General features: G+C 47.7%; 1 protein-coding gene across 2 annotated transcripts in view; it reads right to left on the bottom strand.

The window, feature by feature from the left end:
* The window catches only part of TRIM67 (tripartite motif containing 67), a 36,650-nt gene extending 25,408 nt beyond the window's left edge, over positions 1-11,242 (bottom strand). Inside the window, exons 1-2 of one of the 2 annotated variants that reach the window (XM_040597640.1) lie at positions 9,936-11,242; positions 3,749-3,844 (exon numbers count right to left, since the gene is read on the bottom strand). In XM_040597640.1, coding sequence (XP_040453574.1) covers positions 3,749-3,844; positions 9,936-10,871 — 1,032 coding nt within the window. In that variant the 5' untranslated portion in view covers positions 10,872-11,242. The remainder of the gene's footprint in view (positions 1-3,748; positions 3,845-9,935) is intronic. The other variant, XM_040597639.1, reaches the window with a different exon arrangement.
* Between the last annotated feature and the right edge of the window lie 5,220 nt (positions 11,243-16,462).

The following is a 16,462-nucleotide window of genomic DNA, read 5'->3' as shown; positions in this document are numbered from 1 at the left end:
GTAGTACAACATAATATAAAACCTAAACGTAACATACACAGTGCATACATATACATAAGAAGATTCTGCTCCATTCTGTTTTAATTATCCCACTGTAGCAACTTTGAAATCACTGGCTCTACACCATGGCAATTAGAACAGAATTATGGGCCTGAATCTGGTCTACAAGGTCTTATTACAAGGAAATTAATCAGGTACAAGGCCCTGAGATTTGTGTATGGCTTCAAGTACTTTTTTGAAAATAGCTAGCACTTGGCAGTGGAGACACATATTTGATTAGCTTAAAAAAAAATAACACATGGCAGTTTTTATTCACATTGTAGTAAAACTCTCTACTGGGCAGAAGCCAGCATCCGAGGCATCCAACACTGAACCTTGAGTAGAACCTGGGTACCACTTAGCATAACATAAACCCCTGCCCTATCAATGGGGAACAAACCACGGTACCACAGAATCCCATGCAGCTGTAGAAATGTGAGTAGTTGGTATTACAAGGTCCTGAGCTGCCTCTCCTCCTGCGGATACCTTTCTCTGACCATGTAACTGATGCTGTAGTACTCATTCAAAGGGAGGTTCTCCCTCACTCCCTCTGTTTGTGAAACCAGAAGGAGAAAGCTTTCAGGCTCCCCTTTTGAGAAGATGTTTAGTTGTCCTATCAGCTTTCCTCCCAAATACCCAAAAGAAAAAAAAAAAAAAAAAAAGGCAACAGCATTAAATGTGAGAAGATTTTAAACACACGCTGAAGGAGAAGCATCTCTGTGGTAAGCCATCACATGCCCCTAACTCACTACAATCTCTTAGCTCTTTAATTTATGTTTTTCTCTTCTTGTCTTTTCCTTTGCTTTGTCTTCACTCTTGAGAGAAAAATTTTCAGCACTGTATTCCTTTCCCTCACTGTGATCCATGCATCCCATTCTGCCGCTGAGGGATGCAGGGTTGCTCTTCCCTGAGAGGTCCCGGCCGCAGTCCTAGACCTGCCAGCAAGATGGGTGTGGGGGAGAGACAACAGACAGCTCAGTTACTGTTCACAGGCTTGTCTTAGATTTTTCCTGTTTGCATCTCTCCCTCCTCGGCTTATATCACACCCAACTCCCCCTTACGCCCATTTCCATCCAGCTACTCTCAAAGTGCTGATTTGTGTACAGAGCCTGACTCAGTAGATGGCTGCGGTGCATCATCTCTCTCCTCATTTTCTGTTCACACATCAAACGGGGTGTTTGGCGATATGCCTTTTTCAAGTGAGAAAGGATGAAATTGTTACAGCAGATGGGAAAACGTGAAAATCAGATAATGACAGCAACAAGGAGGAGTGAGGAAGCAACAGGGGCAATGAGGAGCAGGCAGTTTCTGAAAAGAGGAGACCAAGAGATTTAAAAGGGACCTCAGAAAGGAGAAGGGAAGGAAAAAAGGGGGAAACAACAGATCTGCAAAGCAAAGTAGATTATGAATTTGCAAACTGTCCCAGGCGAGATGAAAGCCCAGCTCCTGGTAGCTCTGGCAAACTCAGAGAGTAGATAAAGAGTGCAGAGGGCTGGCTGGTCTGCTGTGCATTGAGACAGGATAATAAAATGTACATATTGCTCACGCCTTTGTGTAAACATACATTTTAAAGACCTTTTTGCTGAGGGGTAAATGTCTGTGTGTGTGTGTATGGCAACCACCTTAAGACTTCTACCAGAAATAACCTGCTCTGAGATACATGGTTCTGGGTATAAATTATGCAGGAAGGCTACACCTATTCCTCTGAAAATAACAGTCCATAAACTGGTGGGTTTTGGTCCAGATGCCAAAAGGCACAGATCAGCTCATGGCACATCTAAACCCTTTCCCCTCAGATCATGTGGCTGTACCAAACCTGTCTACAGGAGTATTCCCTGGTGTGTGCTATCATCAAATGCTGCTTCAGCATCACCTGGGAAGAATGCAATTGGTCATGGGAGAAAACCATGCCAGGGAGCCCAGTAAGGGTTAAAGTGTGTGAATGAGCCTTGCAGAGCTGTGCCCTAGCCTTGGTTTACTTACTTTACATTTGCAGCTGATTAGTCCTGGCGGTTTGGTTTGCTGAAATTTGATGTCCTCATACAGACTCACAACTGGAGACTGGCTCAGAATGTGAGGGTCAGATTCAGCTTTGTGCCCAGACTTAGCTAAACGTTAGAGTGTGACTGCTGGATACAATTTCCTTTTCTGAGTTTTCCTCTAGCATTTTAAACAATGAGCAGCATCAAATAAATGGCTTGGTCTTTTGGTCTAATTGAAGCAGCTCCCTTATGAAGAGCAATTTGGCAGTGATTTTATTGAAACACATTAAAGGATTTTACAGCATAGTCATAAACAGTCGTAATAGGTCACCTTTAGGTTTCAAGAGGGAAAAATACTTTTTTAATGGAGCTTGTGACTCAAGAAAAGATTGGTGATAGACTACTGTTTTGGATGAGTTATCTCATCCTAAAATAGCTGTTCATACCTCTAGGAAAAACTGCTCCCTAGAGGTGTCTGTCTTTCACCTTGGACAATGAAAGAAGCCTAAATGATTAGGTTACATGAGCTACATAACTTTTAAGTAGGCAAAGTCAGCTGAGAGAAACTTCACACTGTGTCCAAAACACGGCACATGACAGGTGCCAGTTGGTGGTTTCGCTCTGGTTCCTTTCAGTTAGATGTGCTTTTGGGTTTTTACCAGTTTCTCAGTCTTAGTTTGTTCCCTTCCCCACGTGGCCACAGAAGACAGTGAAGGTGGGTGGCAATGCTGCCCTGTGGCAACCTGAGAGCTTGGGCAGCATCTGCGGTAGAAATTCATCACCTGGAGTGTTAACTGGAATAATTTAATGATTAAATTCTAAACTAAATAGAGATTTTTTAGCTTCTACTTTGGCTTTCTGTGACTAACAGGCACAGGACTTGCTTGCTGATGGAAGATGAGCAAGCGGCAGAGCAGGCACATCAGAGAGCAGATGATGTGTTTCCCACAGGAGACCCACCGCCACGGAGCATGGCTGCTGCAGATGACAAGTGTCCACTCCTGGGCAGTGTGCAGCTCAAACTATGGCGGCACACTTCCAGCTACACTCTACAGGGTGAAAAGGACATTGAGGATCATCTGACCTCCAGCACTGATGAGTCTAAATTTGGTTGAAAATAGGACTTGTTTCATTTTGGGTTTGTGCCCTCAATTACTGCACTCACCATGAGCCCTTTTCTGACTATTAAAGCTGGGCAATTATAGGCATGAAAATATCTTCTGCTTCAATAAATGACCACATCGATTTAGCAGCATTTGTTTCTTCTTTTTTTTTTTTTTTTTTGACTTCTTACGAGTACTCTAATAAACAAGTTGAGTGGATTTTGTCCAGATACGAGTACATTTTTAGAAAAAAAAAGATGAAAAACAAGTAGCAAATTTTAAATGTGTTAAAATGGTAACTTATCCTAAATGTCCAATTCAAGCAATTGCAGTCAGGAAGGAGCCCAGAAGCATGACCGATGGATTCAATCAAATACTAATCAACACAGCTCAGATATCCAGTATTGAATATCAGCTTCTTGCAATAAACAGCAAACAAGCGAGAAGCTAAGAGGGGCTTGCAGGCATTATTTGATGCATAATTTTGCCTAATAAATTGTTCAAGAAAGGTTAGATGATTCCAGGAAAGATGAGAATAGCACAAGAGACAAAGTCATCAAATAAATTATTCACTCAGTTCTATCGATTACTGTATTACCAAAACAGCTAATATTCTACAGTTACCTGGATCTGCTGCAATAGATTTTTCAGCTGAACCAAAAATTCTTTAGCTTCTTTTGCTTTATCTGAAACACCATTTAAAGCCTGAGACAGCTGTGCCTGCAAGGAAAAAAAGGAGGGGAAAAAAAAATTAGAGATAAAATGCAAATGTGTTTCTTACTAATCCTTAGGTCTGATGATTAATAATGTGCTAAAAGGCTTACTTGCTGTCGCATGTACTCTTAACGCACAGAGTGTTTGTGCTAGAAAAGAATAGTTAAGATTTTTATTGTAATAAGATTTAATAAAGGTGAAATATGCATGTGGGGGCAGTCAAGTATTGTGTCTGTACATTCCACTTTATTGCAGTGACTTAATAAGTCAAAATATCTTTTTATAAGACAGCTACCCACATATATAAGGAGATAATAGTCTTACACTTACACAGTAGTGTCTGTCATGATGAAAAATCCCCAAGTGCTTTCCAAAATGGCACTGTTTTTTTCATCAAAGTCTGAATTCTTTATAAATGTGGTAGATCCTACCAAACCTGAGAGAGACTAGGACTTCAAAGACAAATCTGCATTTTTAGACTTCATAGTAATGTCCCTTTGGGGCTCCCATTTCCTGTGCTCCAACCCCAAAAAAGGGTGAATGTTTCTGGAAAAGCTGGAAAAACCCTTTCCTCTAACTTTGACTGGTGAGACAAATGGAATATGTCTTTTATAAGTCCACACCGAAGACCTAACCTCCCCTTCCCTCAGCTGGCACCTGAGGTCTCTAAACCAAACCAGAGGCTTCTCAATGGACTTCCAGGATGGGAAGGAAACAGTGGTTCTGCCCCCCCCCGCAGACCCAGAACTGCCATGGTCTGACTGGAGCAGCCCCAGCGCAGCTTCCCTGGAAACCTAGCTGGGATTACGGAAACCGTATTGCTCTGCTTGTCAGCCCGTGGCAAGCCCAGATCCAGCGTTACTTCTCCGTTCAGACATAAAGCAGAGCGACCAGATAGGTCCCATCATGAGTGTCCCGCAGACCTCTTCATGGGTCTACCCCTCAGGTGGACTTGGCAACTACCTCACTGAAATTTGGCAAGTCACCACTCATTCTCTGCTTCCTTCTTGCTGCCAGAGGGAAGAAAATTACTCCATCCCTGAAAAAGGGTACAGCTCACTTCTTCAGGCTGCTTGAGCTTACCTCCTGCCTGAACATCTCCTACTCATCCTCCTTTTGTGCTCGCTCACTCATGCAGGACAGCAAAGAGCAGGCCCAGGCAGCTCCCTGCGGGCACTTCACAGCCCAGCTCCAAAGCAGGCAGCTGTCTCAGCCCACATGGCTCTGTGGGAAGCGGGTATGAACCCTGACTGGGAGCTGGGACTGAATTATAGAGAAAGAAGTCAACCTATTTTTTTTTCCTCATATTCACACAAATGTTTCCTCTTTAGCCCAGTTGTAGGTATAACATTAGTGCTAAATTTGAAAATAAAATTGGCTTTACTACAACTCATTTGCAACAAATGTAATGGGAAGACAATTACTGTGTATGTTTCTCAATATTTGGATATTTGGTATTCTCTTACACAAACTCACATCAGCACAAAAATTTAAAGCGATGATGTTTGATATGAATGCTGCTTGAGCTCACAGAAGCAAACTCCAGGTCCTTAAAAGAGTCCCAGCTTTCTGCCAGATCAGACAATCGGGACTTCAGATCAGCTCTCCATGGGCTGATCATTGTCGCCAGAGTTTAAAGCCCACCCTCTTTGATCACACTTTGTGCTCCATCCACAAGGCACATCTGAGCCTGTGGTTTGTCAAGCTGACACAGGACGAGGTGGAAGCAGTGTATGACCAAGGGGCTGGGGAGGAAGCAAGAAAGAAATAGGTGGTGAAAGCAAGATACGCTCTGCCATTGACTGGCCCGACCAAATTGTCGGCAAAGGATCCTTTCTTTCAAATCAAAATCAATGGCTGGTCCTGACAAAAGTAAAACATGCACTTTTCCAACATCTGCCCTAGCTCTGAAATCATCTCAAAGTGCACTTCACCAGATAAGAAGAGCCAAAAGCTATATGTTGGCATCACAGCAGCCACAGAAAACTGAATCACTGCATACGAATTGTAGCCGGCATATGTACAACGGCAATTAGCACAGTCAGTCCTGGCTCCTGGCATGCTCCCGTCGCAAAGAGCTGCAATAGAAACTCAACGATGTCATTGTTCAAAGGGCTCATAAGCGAATTGCCATGTTTATTAAAACCTGTGGTTGCATTAATACAACTGCAGTGTGAAGCTGAGGAGAAGACCAGATTTCCATTTGTGAAACCCACTTAGAGATAATAGCCTTGTTTTTCCAAGCATTTGTAAAAGATACCTTACAAAGCAGTGGAATTTAGTCATGCACTTCCCATTAAAATCAAATGGAACAATATGACTAAGCCCTCAGTAAACCAACCAAGCCATAAAAAATGCCCTGTGCTCTCAAAGCAATCTTTTGTGCTGCAGAAATATTTACTGGAAGCCAAACTGAAATGCTGCAAGCTCCACTAACTGCGACAATTAATAACACCTGACAAAATGGTACTCTGCCTAGCGCTATCTCTACTTTGATACCTGGTCTTTCAAGCAATAATGTGGATGCTGGAGATGGATACTGAGTTTCTACTTCTGTCAAATACAGGGACAGAGATAAGAAGGGTGAGTAATTAAATCCAGATGGGTATGGAAGACCGATGCTTCCTTTGATTTTAGAAAATGAACCAGATAATGCCCACGTCCTTTTTCAGTTCATGCTCATTTAACTTGTTTTCCCTCCATCTCTCCTTAGTAGTGGACTAACTATTGATTAGACTAGCTTGCCCTGGCGCTGAATTCTGAAACAGCCCATGTGGTTCTGGGAACACAACTCTTTAAGCCAGCAAATAAAAGCAGACACTTGGATGCCAGCACTTGCCTTGAACTGCCTGCCTGCCTGTCCTTCACAGGCCTATCCAGCTGTGGGGTTTTTTTGGCTTTTTGGGAGATATATATATATATAGATATATATATCTCTCTCCACTCAGAATGGGCAAAGCGTCCATCATCATTCCTCATACTAGCAGGTCAAAAGCCCTACCAACTTAAATCTGACAACAGTGTCACTGTTCTTGCTATGAAGACATAAAAAGACTTAACTGTTGGCATAAGACTTGCACAGTTTTACTTAATAACCTTAAACTGCCAGTCCAGATGCACTTTTCATGCAAGTGAATATAATGAAGTCCATCCAAGTCAGTGGATTTTTCACAGATTTATGCCATTGGAGCCCTGTTGTTGTTTTATACCATTTTTAATTTCTCTGTAGAAGTCACATACAGAAGCGTAATGGGGAACCTGCACCTTAACAGGGGCCAACAAATCTGGTACAGCTTTTATGCCAGCAGTGCAGCTGAGGGTAAATGCACATTTCATTGCATGGTCTGCAGCACTGAACAGACAAGGTTATACACTCTGTAATTTGCCACTAGATCATAGATTCATAGAACGGTTTGGGTTGGAAGGGACCTTAAAGATCATCTAGTTCCAACCCCCCTGCCACAGGCAGGGACACCTTCCACTACACCAGGTTGCTCAAAGCCCCGTCCAGCCTGGCCTTGAACACGTCCAGGGATGGGGCATCCACAGCTTCACTGGGCAACCTGTTCCAGTGCCTTGCAACCCTCAGAGTGAAGAATTTCTCACTATGTAAGGCCCAGACAGACAAGTTAAACAGTTTGAACAAAAGGCTAATACAGAAGTGGAATGGAAATGGATCCTGAGACTGAAGGCTGGCAGGGCCTCTGGAAAAGCAGTTCTACAGTCAGTAGAAAAAATGTTTGAAGTTTGCTGTTGTGGAATGAAACTGTGTCCTGAGAGGAGGGTAAGTGGCTCTGGCAGCCCTTCTTAAATGAAGAATACCAGCCACTGGCCTTAGAAGGAGATAAGCAGGTGCTTATCAGTTGATGGTGAACAACTAGTCTGCCAGATTTACTGGGCTAAGAATGCTTATGGACAAGCCCTTCCAGCTGCCTCTACCAAGCTATGCCTGGAGCATCTGGAGAGAACATATAAAACTTGAATTACATTTGGCATACCATTCTAAGTAATTTATGGTTTGGCCAATGTAACTACAGGTAATAAACTTGTAGAAATTGCTGTATCTGAGAACTATTTCTAAGCAGAAGTATCCAATTCTGAAACAATTTATCTGAATGAATGTGACCTGATGATTTAGGCGGTCTGGCTATGTGTTTCCATTATATTTATTTTCTGCCAAGCACATTGCTCTAGGAAAAATAATATTCACAAGAGCACAATTTTAGAGTCCCCAAATTAGTTAAATTTGAGTATTTTTTTTCTTTCGACAGAATTTTCACATTGATTAAGTCTGTAAATAAGAGGAAAATCGCATTCTTCAATGCCTTAGTCCTAGAAAAAAAAAATACAGTAAAAATAGAAGCCTCCAGGGTATTGTTCATTCTTTGGACAATATTTGCCATTAGGAAAAAGAGCAAGTGACTGACTCTGAACTTTGATTACACCAGAGTTTATCACATTGTTCAAAAAGGCATCAAACGGTTTTAACTCATGGCAGACCATAATATGGCACAAGCTGGTCTCTCACACTCTCCAAAACACCAGCCACACTTGAACAGTGAACTCAGTCCCTGCTCATTAAAATAATTATGCTCAGAAGTGGATTCTGCCATTGCCATAAACAGCAATAGCTGTAAATTCGTAATCTGCTCCCTCTGGGCCCAGGGAACTTCTCCTATGCACAAATAGCCATCACGTTAGGGAGGAGATGGCTGAGCCCCTGGCAGAGCATGCAGACTGAAACATGTACTGAAAACGTTTGTCTTTCTCAAATGGACAAACTATGGAGATCACCCCAAGGGGCACCTTTTTTGAATCTTAAAACAGTCAATTTTTTGTTTTGCCAGATGTCTTGGCCTAGCTTGTGCTCAGCCACTTCATGGCTGAGGGACTATGAGACCAGTCATGATTTTGCCCTCTCCTGCAGTGTCTGAAAGGATCTCTCCGTGCTGCCTTTACTGCTAGCTGCAGCCGAGAACGGGAAGAAGAGAATTCGGTGACCAGCAGAGCTGGCCAAGTGCTCTTTGCACAGCTGTGGGGGAAGTCCTTCCCCCACCCCCAGTACAGTGGGAAACTCCAAAGGACTGCTCTTGGCACTGGGATATTAAAGTCCCATTTATATGTTCATACTTATTAACTAATCATTTTTCCAGTGTCCGCCCTTCTCAGCAAGAAAGAGCTAACTTCATACACCCTTTCAGCTTCTAAGGTCATGTCTTGCTCTTTATGAAAATGGTTGCAAAGTCTTATTTTTAACAAGAAGAGCATGGCCAAGTGACCCGGCAGCTCTACCAGACCTCTGCAACCCCCCTGTGTGGCAAAGCAGCTGCCTCCAGTGTCTCCCCAGGGGTCCCAGGGAGGCCTAAGGAGCATCACTTGCAGGGGAGCATGAATCAGGTCATGACATTATGTGAATCAGAAGAACCTTTACTTGTCCTCAGACCCCATCCATCCTGCGGTTCTTCACTAATCTTTGTGTCATGGAAGTCCCTCCAGCCGTTCCTCCTGGCCTCCTTGTTAAGCGAGTGGGAGGGGAGGCCTCTTCGAGGGACACCACCATGCCTCGCAATCCTCTTTGTCACGCTCTCCCGTCTAAAACATTCCAGTGTCTCTGGGCCTCTCTCCCTCATTGACAGGTGGTGGGAAATGGTTGTGGCAGCTTGCAACGAGTCCTGGCTGACAGGGAGGTGGCACACGGAAGGAACGACCATCCCGCCTCCTCGCAGGCAGCTGCTGCCACCCGTGAGAGGCTGGGATGGCCAAGGACTCTGCGGCAGGCAAGTAAATCAGCGAGGTGGGCTCGCTGATCCCAGGTGCCCGGCTGGGGCCTGCCTGGGCCTGAGGTGCGCTGGCCACGGTGAGGCCGACATGGCAGGGAGCCTGCGGGTTGCCTAGCCCCGAGCAGAGGCTGCAGGGTCGCTGGGCGGTCAGCAAGGACCTAAGAGCACCATTCCAAGGGGGAAGAAGTCCAGGAGGACGACGGAGGCGAAGCAGCCTCACGTGCCACAAACTCCAGCCCGATGCCGGGACACCAGCAGGAGCAAACCCCAGCACCGAGCGTCGCCCCAGCTCCTCCGGGCCGGCCGAGGGGACTCACCTTGTGCTGCTTCCACATGGCGCCCAGGGCCTTCACGTCGTGCTTGCCGTGCCTGCCCTCCTCCAGGCACTGGTAGCAGACGGGGCTGCGGCAGCTCACGCAGTACATGCTGTAGTTCTCCAGGTCGTGCTCGGCGCACGTCGGCAGCTTGCGGCCGCCGCCCGCCCCCTTCCCGCCGTCGCCGCCGCCGCCGCCGCCGCCGCCGCTGCCGCCGCCGCCGGGGGCGCCCGGGTGTGCGGGCGGCGGCGCCAGGCGGTGCTTGGCGAAGGGCCCGCGGGCCGGGTGGCAGCGGAGCTGGCAGGCGGCGCAGTACAGCACCTCGCACTGCTCGCACAGCACCGCGGCCGGCTCGGGCGGGCTGCGGTCGCAGAGCTGGCACTTGGCGGCGGCGGCGGCGCGGCCCTGCTGGTAGCGCTGCACGATGGCCTCCAGCAGCCGGTTGCGCTGGAAGCCGCGGAGGCCGCGCTGGTCCAGGGAGGCGCTCCGGTGGCACTGCGGGCAGGTGAGGGAGGAGCTGGCGGGACCCGCGCCCCGCGGAGCCGCCGCCGCCGCCGCTCCCGGGGGCGCCGGCACCAGCGGCAGCACCCGCACGCCGTTGGGGGACTTCAGGCTGGGGGTGTAGGAGCCGTAGCCGCTGTCGGTCTCGCTGTGCAGGCTCAGCTTGTCCGCGTGGTCCCCGCCGCCGCCGCCGCCCGCCGCGCACTCCGAGTCCAGGCAGGCGGCGGAGCCCGCGGCCGCTCCCGGGCCCGGCGCGGCGACGGCGGCGGGCGGCGCGGGGCCCCGCGGGTGGAGCAGGGCCGGCAGGTGCTGCTCGCTCTCCGGGGTCTGCACGGCGATGGTGCGGGCGCAGGGCAAGCAGACATTGTGCGAGCAGGGCAGGATGATGGGCTCGCGGAAGAGCGAGCCGCACACCGGGCACTTCAGCTCCTCTTCCATGGCCGCGCCGCGGCTTTGTGTGCGGGGCGCGGGCAGGCTCAGGCGGGCGGCGCGGGGTCGCAGCCGGCTCCCCCCATCCCCCGCAGCGCCCCTCGCCGCCTACCTCGGCTCCGGACGCCGGGGCGAGGCCGGGAGGGCTCCGGCCCCCGCTGCCGCGCCGGGCGGTTCAGCACCCGCCGGGGGTAGACAGCTCCGCGCCGCGCCGGGCCGGGGCCGAGGAGCCGCCCGGCGGCTGCAGGCGGCTGGGGGCGAGGGAGAGGCGGCCGGCCGGCCGCGGCGCGGGCAGCGAGCGCGGTGGGGCTGTTTTAACGTTGGTGGCATAGAGTAATAATATATGGGGAAGGGAGGCGGGGGAGGAGGGAGGGCAGGAGTAGGAGGGGGCGGGAGGAGCCCTTTCCAGCAAATACGTGGTCGCTCTCTCTACGGCTGGGGACGGCGAAAACATTTTTTAAAGGAACTCTCTGCAGCGATGTCTTTATACGTTTAAATAAAGCCATTGTTTGGGTAGCGGACCGAAGGCAGGCGGGGTTCCGTTATCCCCAGTAGCCCTTTCCCCCCCTCCCCGGAGAAAAAGGAGCACGCCTGCCAACAAGCCGAGAGCGCGCCTCTCCCGCACGCACCCCCCGTGCCGGAGCGCAGCCGAGCGCACCGAGCGCCAGGCGCCGTGCAGAGGGCAGGAACGCAAAGGGGTTAAATGGGAAGGGCCAGGCGCGCTTCCAAACGCCGCGGCGGGAAGGGGCGGAAGCGGGCAGGGCCCGGCCACCCCGCACCGCCCCGGGTCCGGCCGCCCCACACCGCCCCGAGCCCGGCCACCCCGCACCGCCCCGGGCTCGGGCCCGCCGCACCGTCCCGCACCGCCCCGGGCTCGGCCCCGCCGCCCTGCCCCGAGCCCAGCCATCCTGCACCGCTCCGAGCCCGGCCAACCCCCACCGCCCCGGGCTCGGCCCCGCCGCCCTGCCCCGAGCCCGGCCAACCCGTAGTGCCCCGAGCCCGGCCCCGCCGCCCTGCCCCGAGCCCGGCCACCCCGCACCGCCCCGGCCCCGTCGCTCCTCACTGCCCCGGCCCCAGCCTCGCCGCCCCGCACCGCCCGGCTCGCAGCCGCCTGACCCCAGCGGAAACTGGCTGGAAAGATAAATGAGGGCTGACAGCCGAGAGTTTATGGACTGAAAATAACCACTCTTAGAAGAAAGAAACCAGCAGTGGGAAATCCCCCATCTGCTTTATTTACTCTACAAATGCTTAGCGTGGATGTAACTGGTCTATTTTCATAGCAGTTATACATAAGAGTGGTTTCACTGTTGTTTTGTTTTCTTCTTCTTTTTCTTCTTCTTCTTCTCTTTTTGGTCTATCTTGTTTAAAAGCCTCTTCTGTATTAAGTTCAGATCCCTAATCAGATCCTATTTTTTTGTTCGTTTTAAAATACGAGCTGCTTTTTTCAGAGCAGCTTTTTAAAAAATGCAAAGGCAGAACTCACTGGTGTCAAATGAAAAAAAGAAAAGAGAGAAACATACTAAAGGCGTTGCTTCTCATCGTGCTGTTTCTTAGTACATGATGAGCATTTAGTGACACTGGGCAGGAAAGGATTTTCTAGTTTCAGGTTTTGCTTTTGCCAGATTATTAAAACTGTTGATGCGTAGAAAAGGAGGAATGGGGACAGACAGTAGGAATATATTAAAGCTTCCCATTTTTTCATTCTTGTCTTGCAGCAGTTTTCCTTTTTGTATCGTGCCTAGCTGCTCTTTTGACAAGCCGAGGGGGAAAGAAGTCCCAAGGGGTTGAAAGCTTTGTAGTTCCCTGGCTGGAGGTGGAAAGGGCAGGTTTGGCCTCTGGCACATAAAAGACACAGCCCTGACCCACATAAGCCTGCCTGTCTCTGGCTAGGTATCTTCTTCTTTTATGTCAGCTCTGTGCCAAAATTGAGAGTTTATCAGCTGCCTGCGTGTTTGAGCTACCTCCAGCCAGAAAACTCAGCAGTGCAAGAAATGTTGGGGAACACCACTGATTTCACAGCGACCTTATGCTACTGCCTTGCAAGGAAAAGCTGTGGGTGCAATGTTGTTATCCTCATAGGCTCTGTTCTTTGCTCTACCGTCTGTCAGCAGCGAGAGTGGCTGTATGCCAAACGTTTCTTGCAGACCTATAGGTGAATTCAAGTCACAGATTTCAAGTTTATGTTGGAAGCCATAATCCTGAAGATAGTTAGGAAGGCATGGTAGCTTTTTCCTGGACTTTTCCTTTCTTTCTTTACCTGTCCTGTGTATAAGGTGACAGTGATCGTAAAGTGTAGTGGTAGCATCAGGTCTGAGACATCTGAGCAAAACTGGACAGACCAGACAGGAACTGGTGGAAATGTAAAGGTATGGACCCCAAACCTGACCAGCTCCACTTTACAGCTGCTTTTTAGCCAGGGTTTACAACTTCCAGAGTTCTGATACACTGAATTTTACATTTCCATTTTGAACCCTACCCTAAAGTTTATGTAAAATCCTAGAACTGTTTGCACTTGACTACAGAGGGAAATGGCAAGAAAGAAACTGTCTCTGGAGTACAACCACTCCCTTTCAAACTGAACTTTACTTCTCTTCACAAACCTGATTTGGCCTGAGAGCATATCAGTATAATAGATGGCATTTGAAACAGAGATGAAAAAGTGATCTGGTATTCTCTATACTGTAGTGTGACTTTTACTTCATTCAGGGTATTTTTTTACCTACTTTAGAAGTTTGTTTGAAATGTCTGTGCCCAGGAGAGCTATGGCTTTGAGAGCAGGGAGAGCTGTGTGGCCCGGTGCGCCTGTTTACCTATGCTACTGATCCCAGAACAGCTCTGGTTTCCAAGGGACTGTAGAGTTCGAATGCAGAAACCTTCACCCCCATGCCACTGGAGACTACTGGTGGAACGGGCACTTACGGTAACAATGCTCAATGCTCTGATGGGTTTAGATTGCAGAGCACCGATTTTCCTCCTGATGACAAATGTTTATCTATGTAACAGCAAGTGTGCTGCTGCTGACGGAGGTGAACAGTCAAAAACTGCTGTCATCCTTACCGCTCCAAAAGCCAGAACAGAAACTGATCTAAGCATTGCAAAGTGCCACTGAGCTTGGGCAGACTGGCTTTGGACACCCTTACTCCTGATGAGGAACAGATCACACCAAGTCGATCCCACTAATTTTAATGAAGCTATTCATTCACTGTTCGATCTGAGCCTGATGGAATTGGGCCTTTACCTTGTTTTGTAATCAAGCCATTTTTGTAATGGAGATGATCCCTACCATTTTTCATCTTTTTATGTTCAAACAAGTCTTTAATCCGTTAGAGCCATAACTATGTATGGATAACCTGGAAACCCTATTCTGGCAGTCCTGGCTTTGATCTTTATTTTAATACTTCAGTATCACTAGTATCATCCCCTTAAACTATTTACCCTCCGTAAGAACTTATTATCACCTTTTATATCCCCCTTGACAGGAAGAAAGCTAGTGAAGTTTATTTATACATTTATATAAAAAAAAGATAAGGCAGGTTGTGGTACAGCCCCTCAGTAAGGAAAGAGATTTGATTCATCTTTTTGCCTCTCCTGCTTTATTGCTTATGCCTTCTCCTTCTGTTTGTTGTTCCCTTTGTTGTTATTGTTGTTTTCCCATTCCTTTTCTGGTACCTTTTTACATTTTATATTACCCTCACACATTAAAACCTTTCCAACCAGTTTTCCCTCTTTCTTTTCTTTTTTTTTCTTTTTCTTTCAATAGCTGCCCACCAAGGTCACTTCACTTTCTTCAGTTTTCTTCTTTTACCACTGCTGTTTCCCCATGGGGAACTTTTTGACTCCAGTATTCCAGCATCTCTCCCGCTAAAGGGCATCACTCCTAGCACACATCCTCTTATTTGAAGGGTAACAGAGAAAAAGAGAAAAAAAATAGATCTTATCTCCACAGGTGCTTATTCCATTGCAAAAAGGAGGACAGAGAGCTACTTCACAAGAGCAGAGAAGACAAAATGCACCTGGGCTTGTGCCAACAGCTTGTGTGGTGGTGTAATGTGAAGAATCCCACTGCCTCGTTATAATGTTATAAATGTATGGTGCCCAATTATCAGCAGAGGATGCCCTCAGCAACCCCTGCAGACAATGCAGCTGCAGCTGCTGGTCATGTCTCTCTGAATTTCAGACTGGGGCATTAACCAGTGACCGTGTGTGTGAATACACACATCCCACACACCCACCTTGGCGTTGCCGTTATGGGTAACAAACAACACGCCACACTGTAACCTCTCCTCTCTGCTTGTTCTTCATCACATTCTACCAGACTTTTCTCCCCAAAAGTACTAGTTCCAGTTGATGCTGGTATTGCATGTTCCGTTTGAGGGGTGATGTGGCAAGGAGGCACGGGAGGGTAGGCTTCCACCGTGGCTTAGAGAAAAAGCTGATGTATATGGTCCATGGGGCAGGGAAGCTTTGGAAATGTCACTCTGTGCTACCTCCTTCGCTTCTTTCCTTGGTTTTGTAGATTTGCATGAGGTACATTAGGTGGGTGTAACAGTTTTGAAACCAGTTTGGTTCTGTGTTTGGTGTTGGTTTTTTTTAAGCATACATTCAAGTAGCTACTATGTTATTTAGGTTTTTCAAATGTTTGCACATTGATCTGTTCATGAAAGGAATGAAGGCAGAGCTTGGCAGGAGCCCAGAAGAGTGCCACAGAAGCATGGCTGCTGATAAAAAGCTTATCTGTTGGCTAGCAGAAGACTGTATCTGTAATAGAAATGCAGCTACATATTGAATTTTCTCTGTCAGAGGAGTAAATCTGCCACAAAAAATATAATTTACAACACAGGACAGTTCTATACAATGGAATTTTATTCAGACTGTGTGCTGAGTATATGCTTGTTATAATGGTTAAATAGCAAAAAATGACACTTGATCCTAAACATTGCTTGTCAAATAGTCACACTTCTGAACCTGTATCTGCCATCTATGAATGAAATTCCATACAGAGGAAAATACTGCTTTAAACATACACGCCAACAAAAAGTGGTAGGTTGGCACAGACAAATTTCAGTAAGAGGTCAGTTTCAGCACTTCTTAACAAACGTGCATTGAAAAGAAAGCACAAAGAAAGCACAACAGACACTAACCTACAATCAGGACTCTTGAAAAATAACATCTCGTGTTTCTGTGATGTTGTAAAAATATCTCAGCCTGCAAGCCACTGGAATCACTCCAGGGACATCTTGGCTTTTCTGCTGTGTGAGAAGCCCTCTCTTTGTTGCTGTTCCTGCAGTGGAGTGAGATCCTTTCCATAGCTGCTACAGGCAGCATCCTCAGAAGGGTGCTTGCAGTTCTGAGAAGCAAGAGAATGAGAGTGCTGGACCCTAAGCAGCTGCGTGTAAAGGAGAGCGGGAAACTGTGCACTGCTTTGGACCCGTTTCAGAACACCATTGGTAATGGGATCATAGTCAGCATCTTCACGGTACGATTGTTATACGGAGTTCTTGTCACATCTGCTGCCCTTCTTTTAAAGTAAGCGTGTAGACTTCTGACAGAGCTGGTTTGGTTTCAAAGGTGTTATGGCAGAGGCTGGGTTATGGCTCCTC

Source organism: Falco naumanni, chromosome 6, assembly GCF_017639655.2.
Source record: "Falco naumanni isolate bFalNau1 chromosome 6, bFalNau1.pat, whole genome shotgun sequence".
NCBI classification, from domain to species: domain Eukaryota; kingdom Metazoa; phylum Chordata; class Aves; order Falconiformes; family Falconidae; genus Falco; species Falco naumanni.
This window is presented reverse-complemented; position numbering and strand designations above follow the sequence as displayed.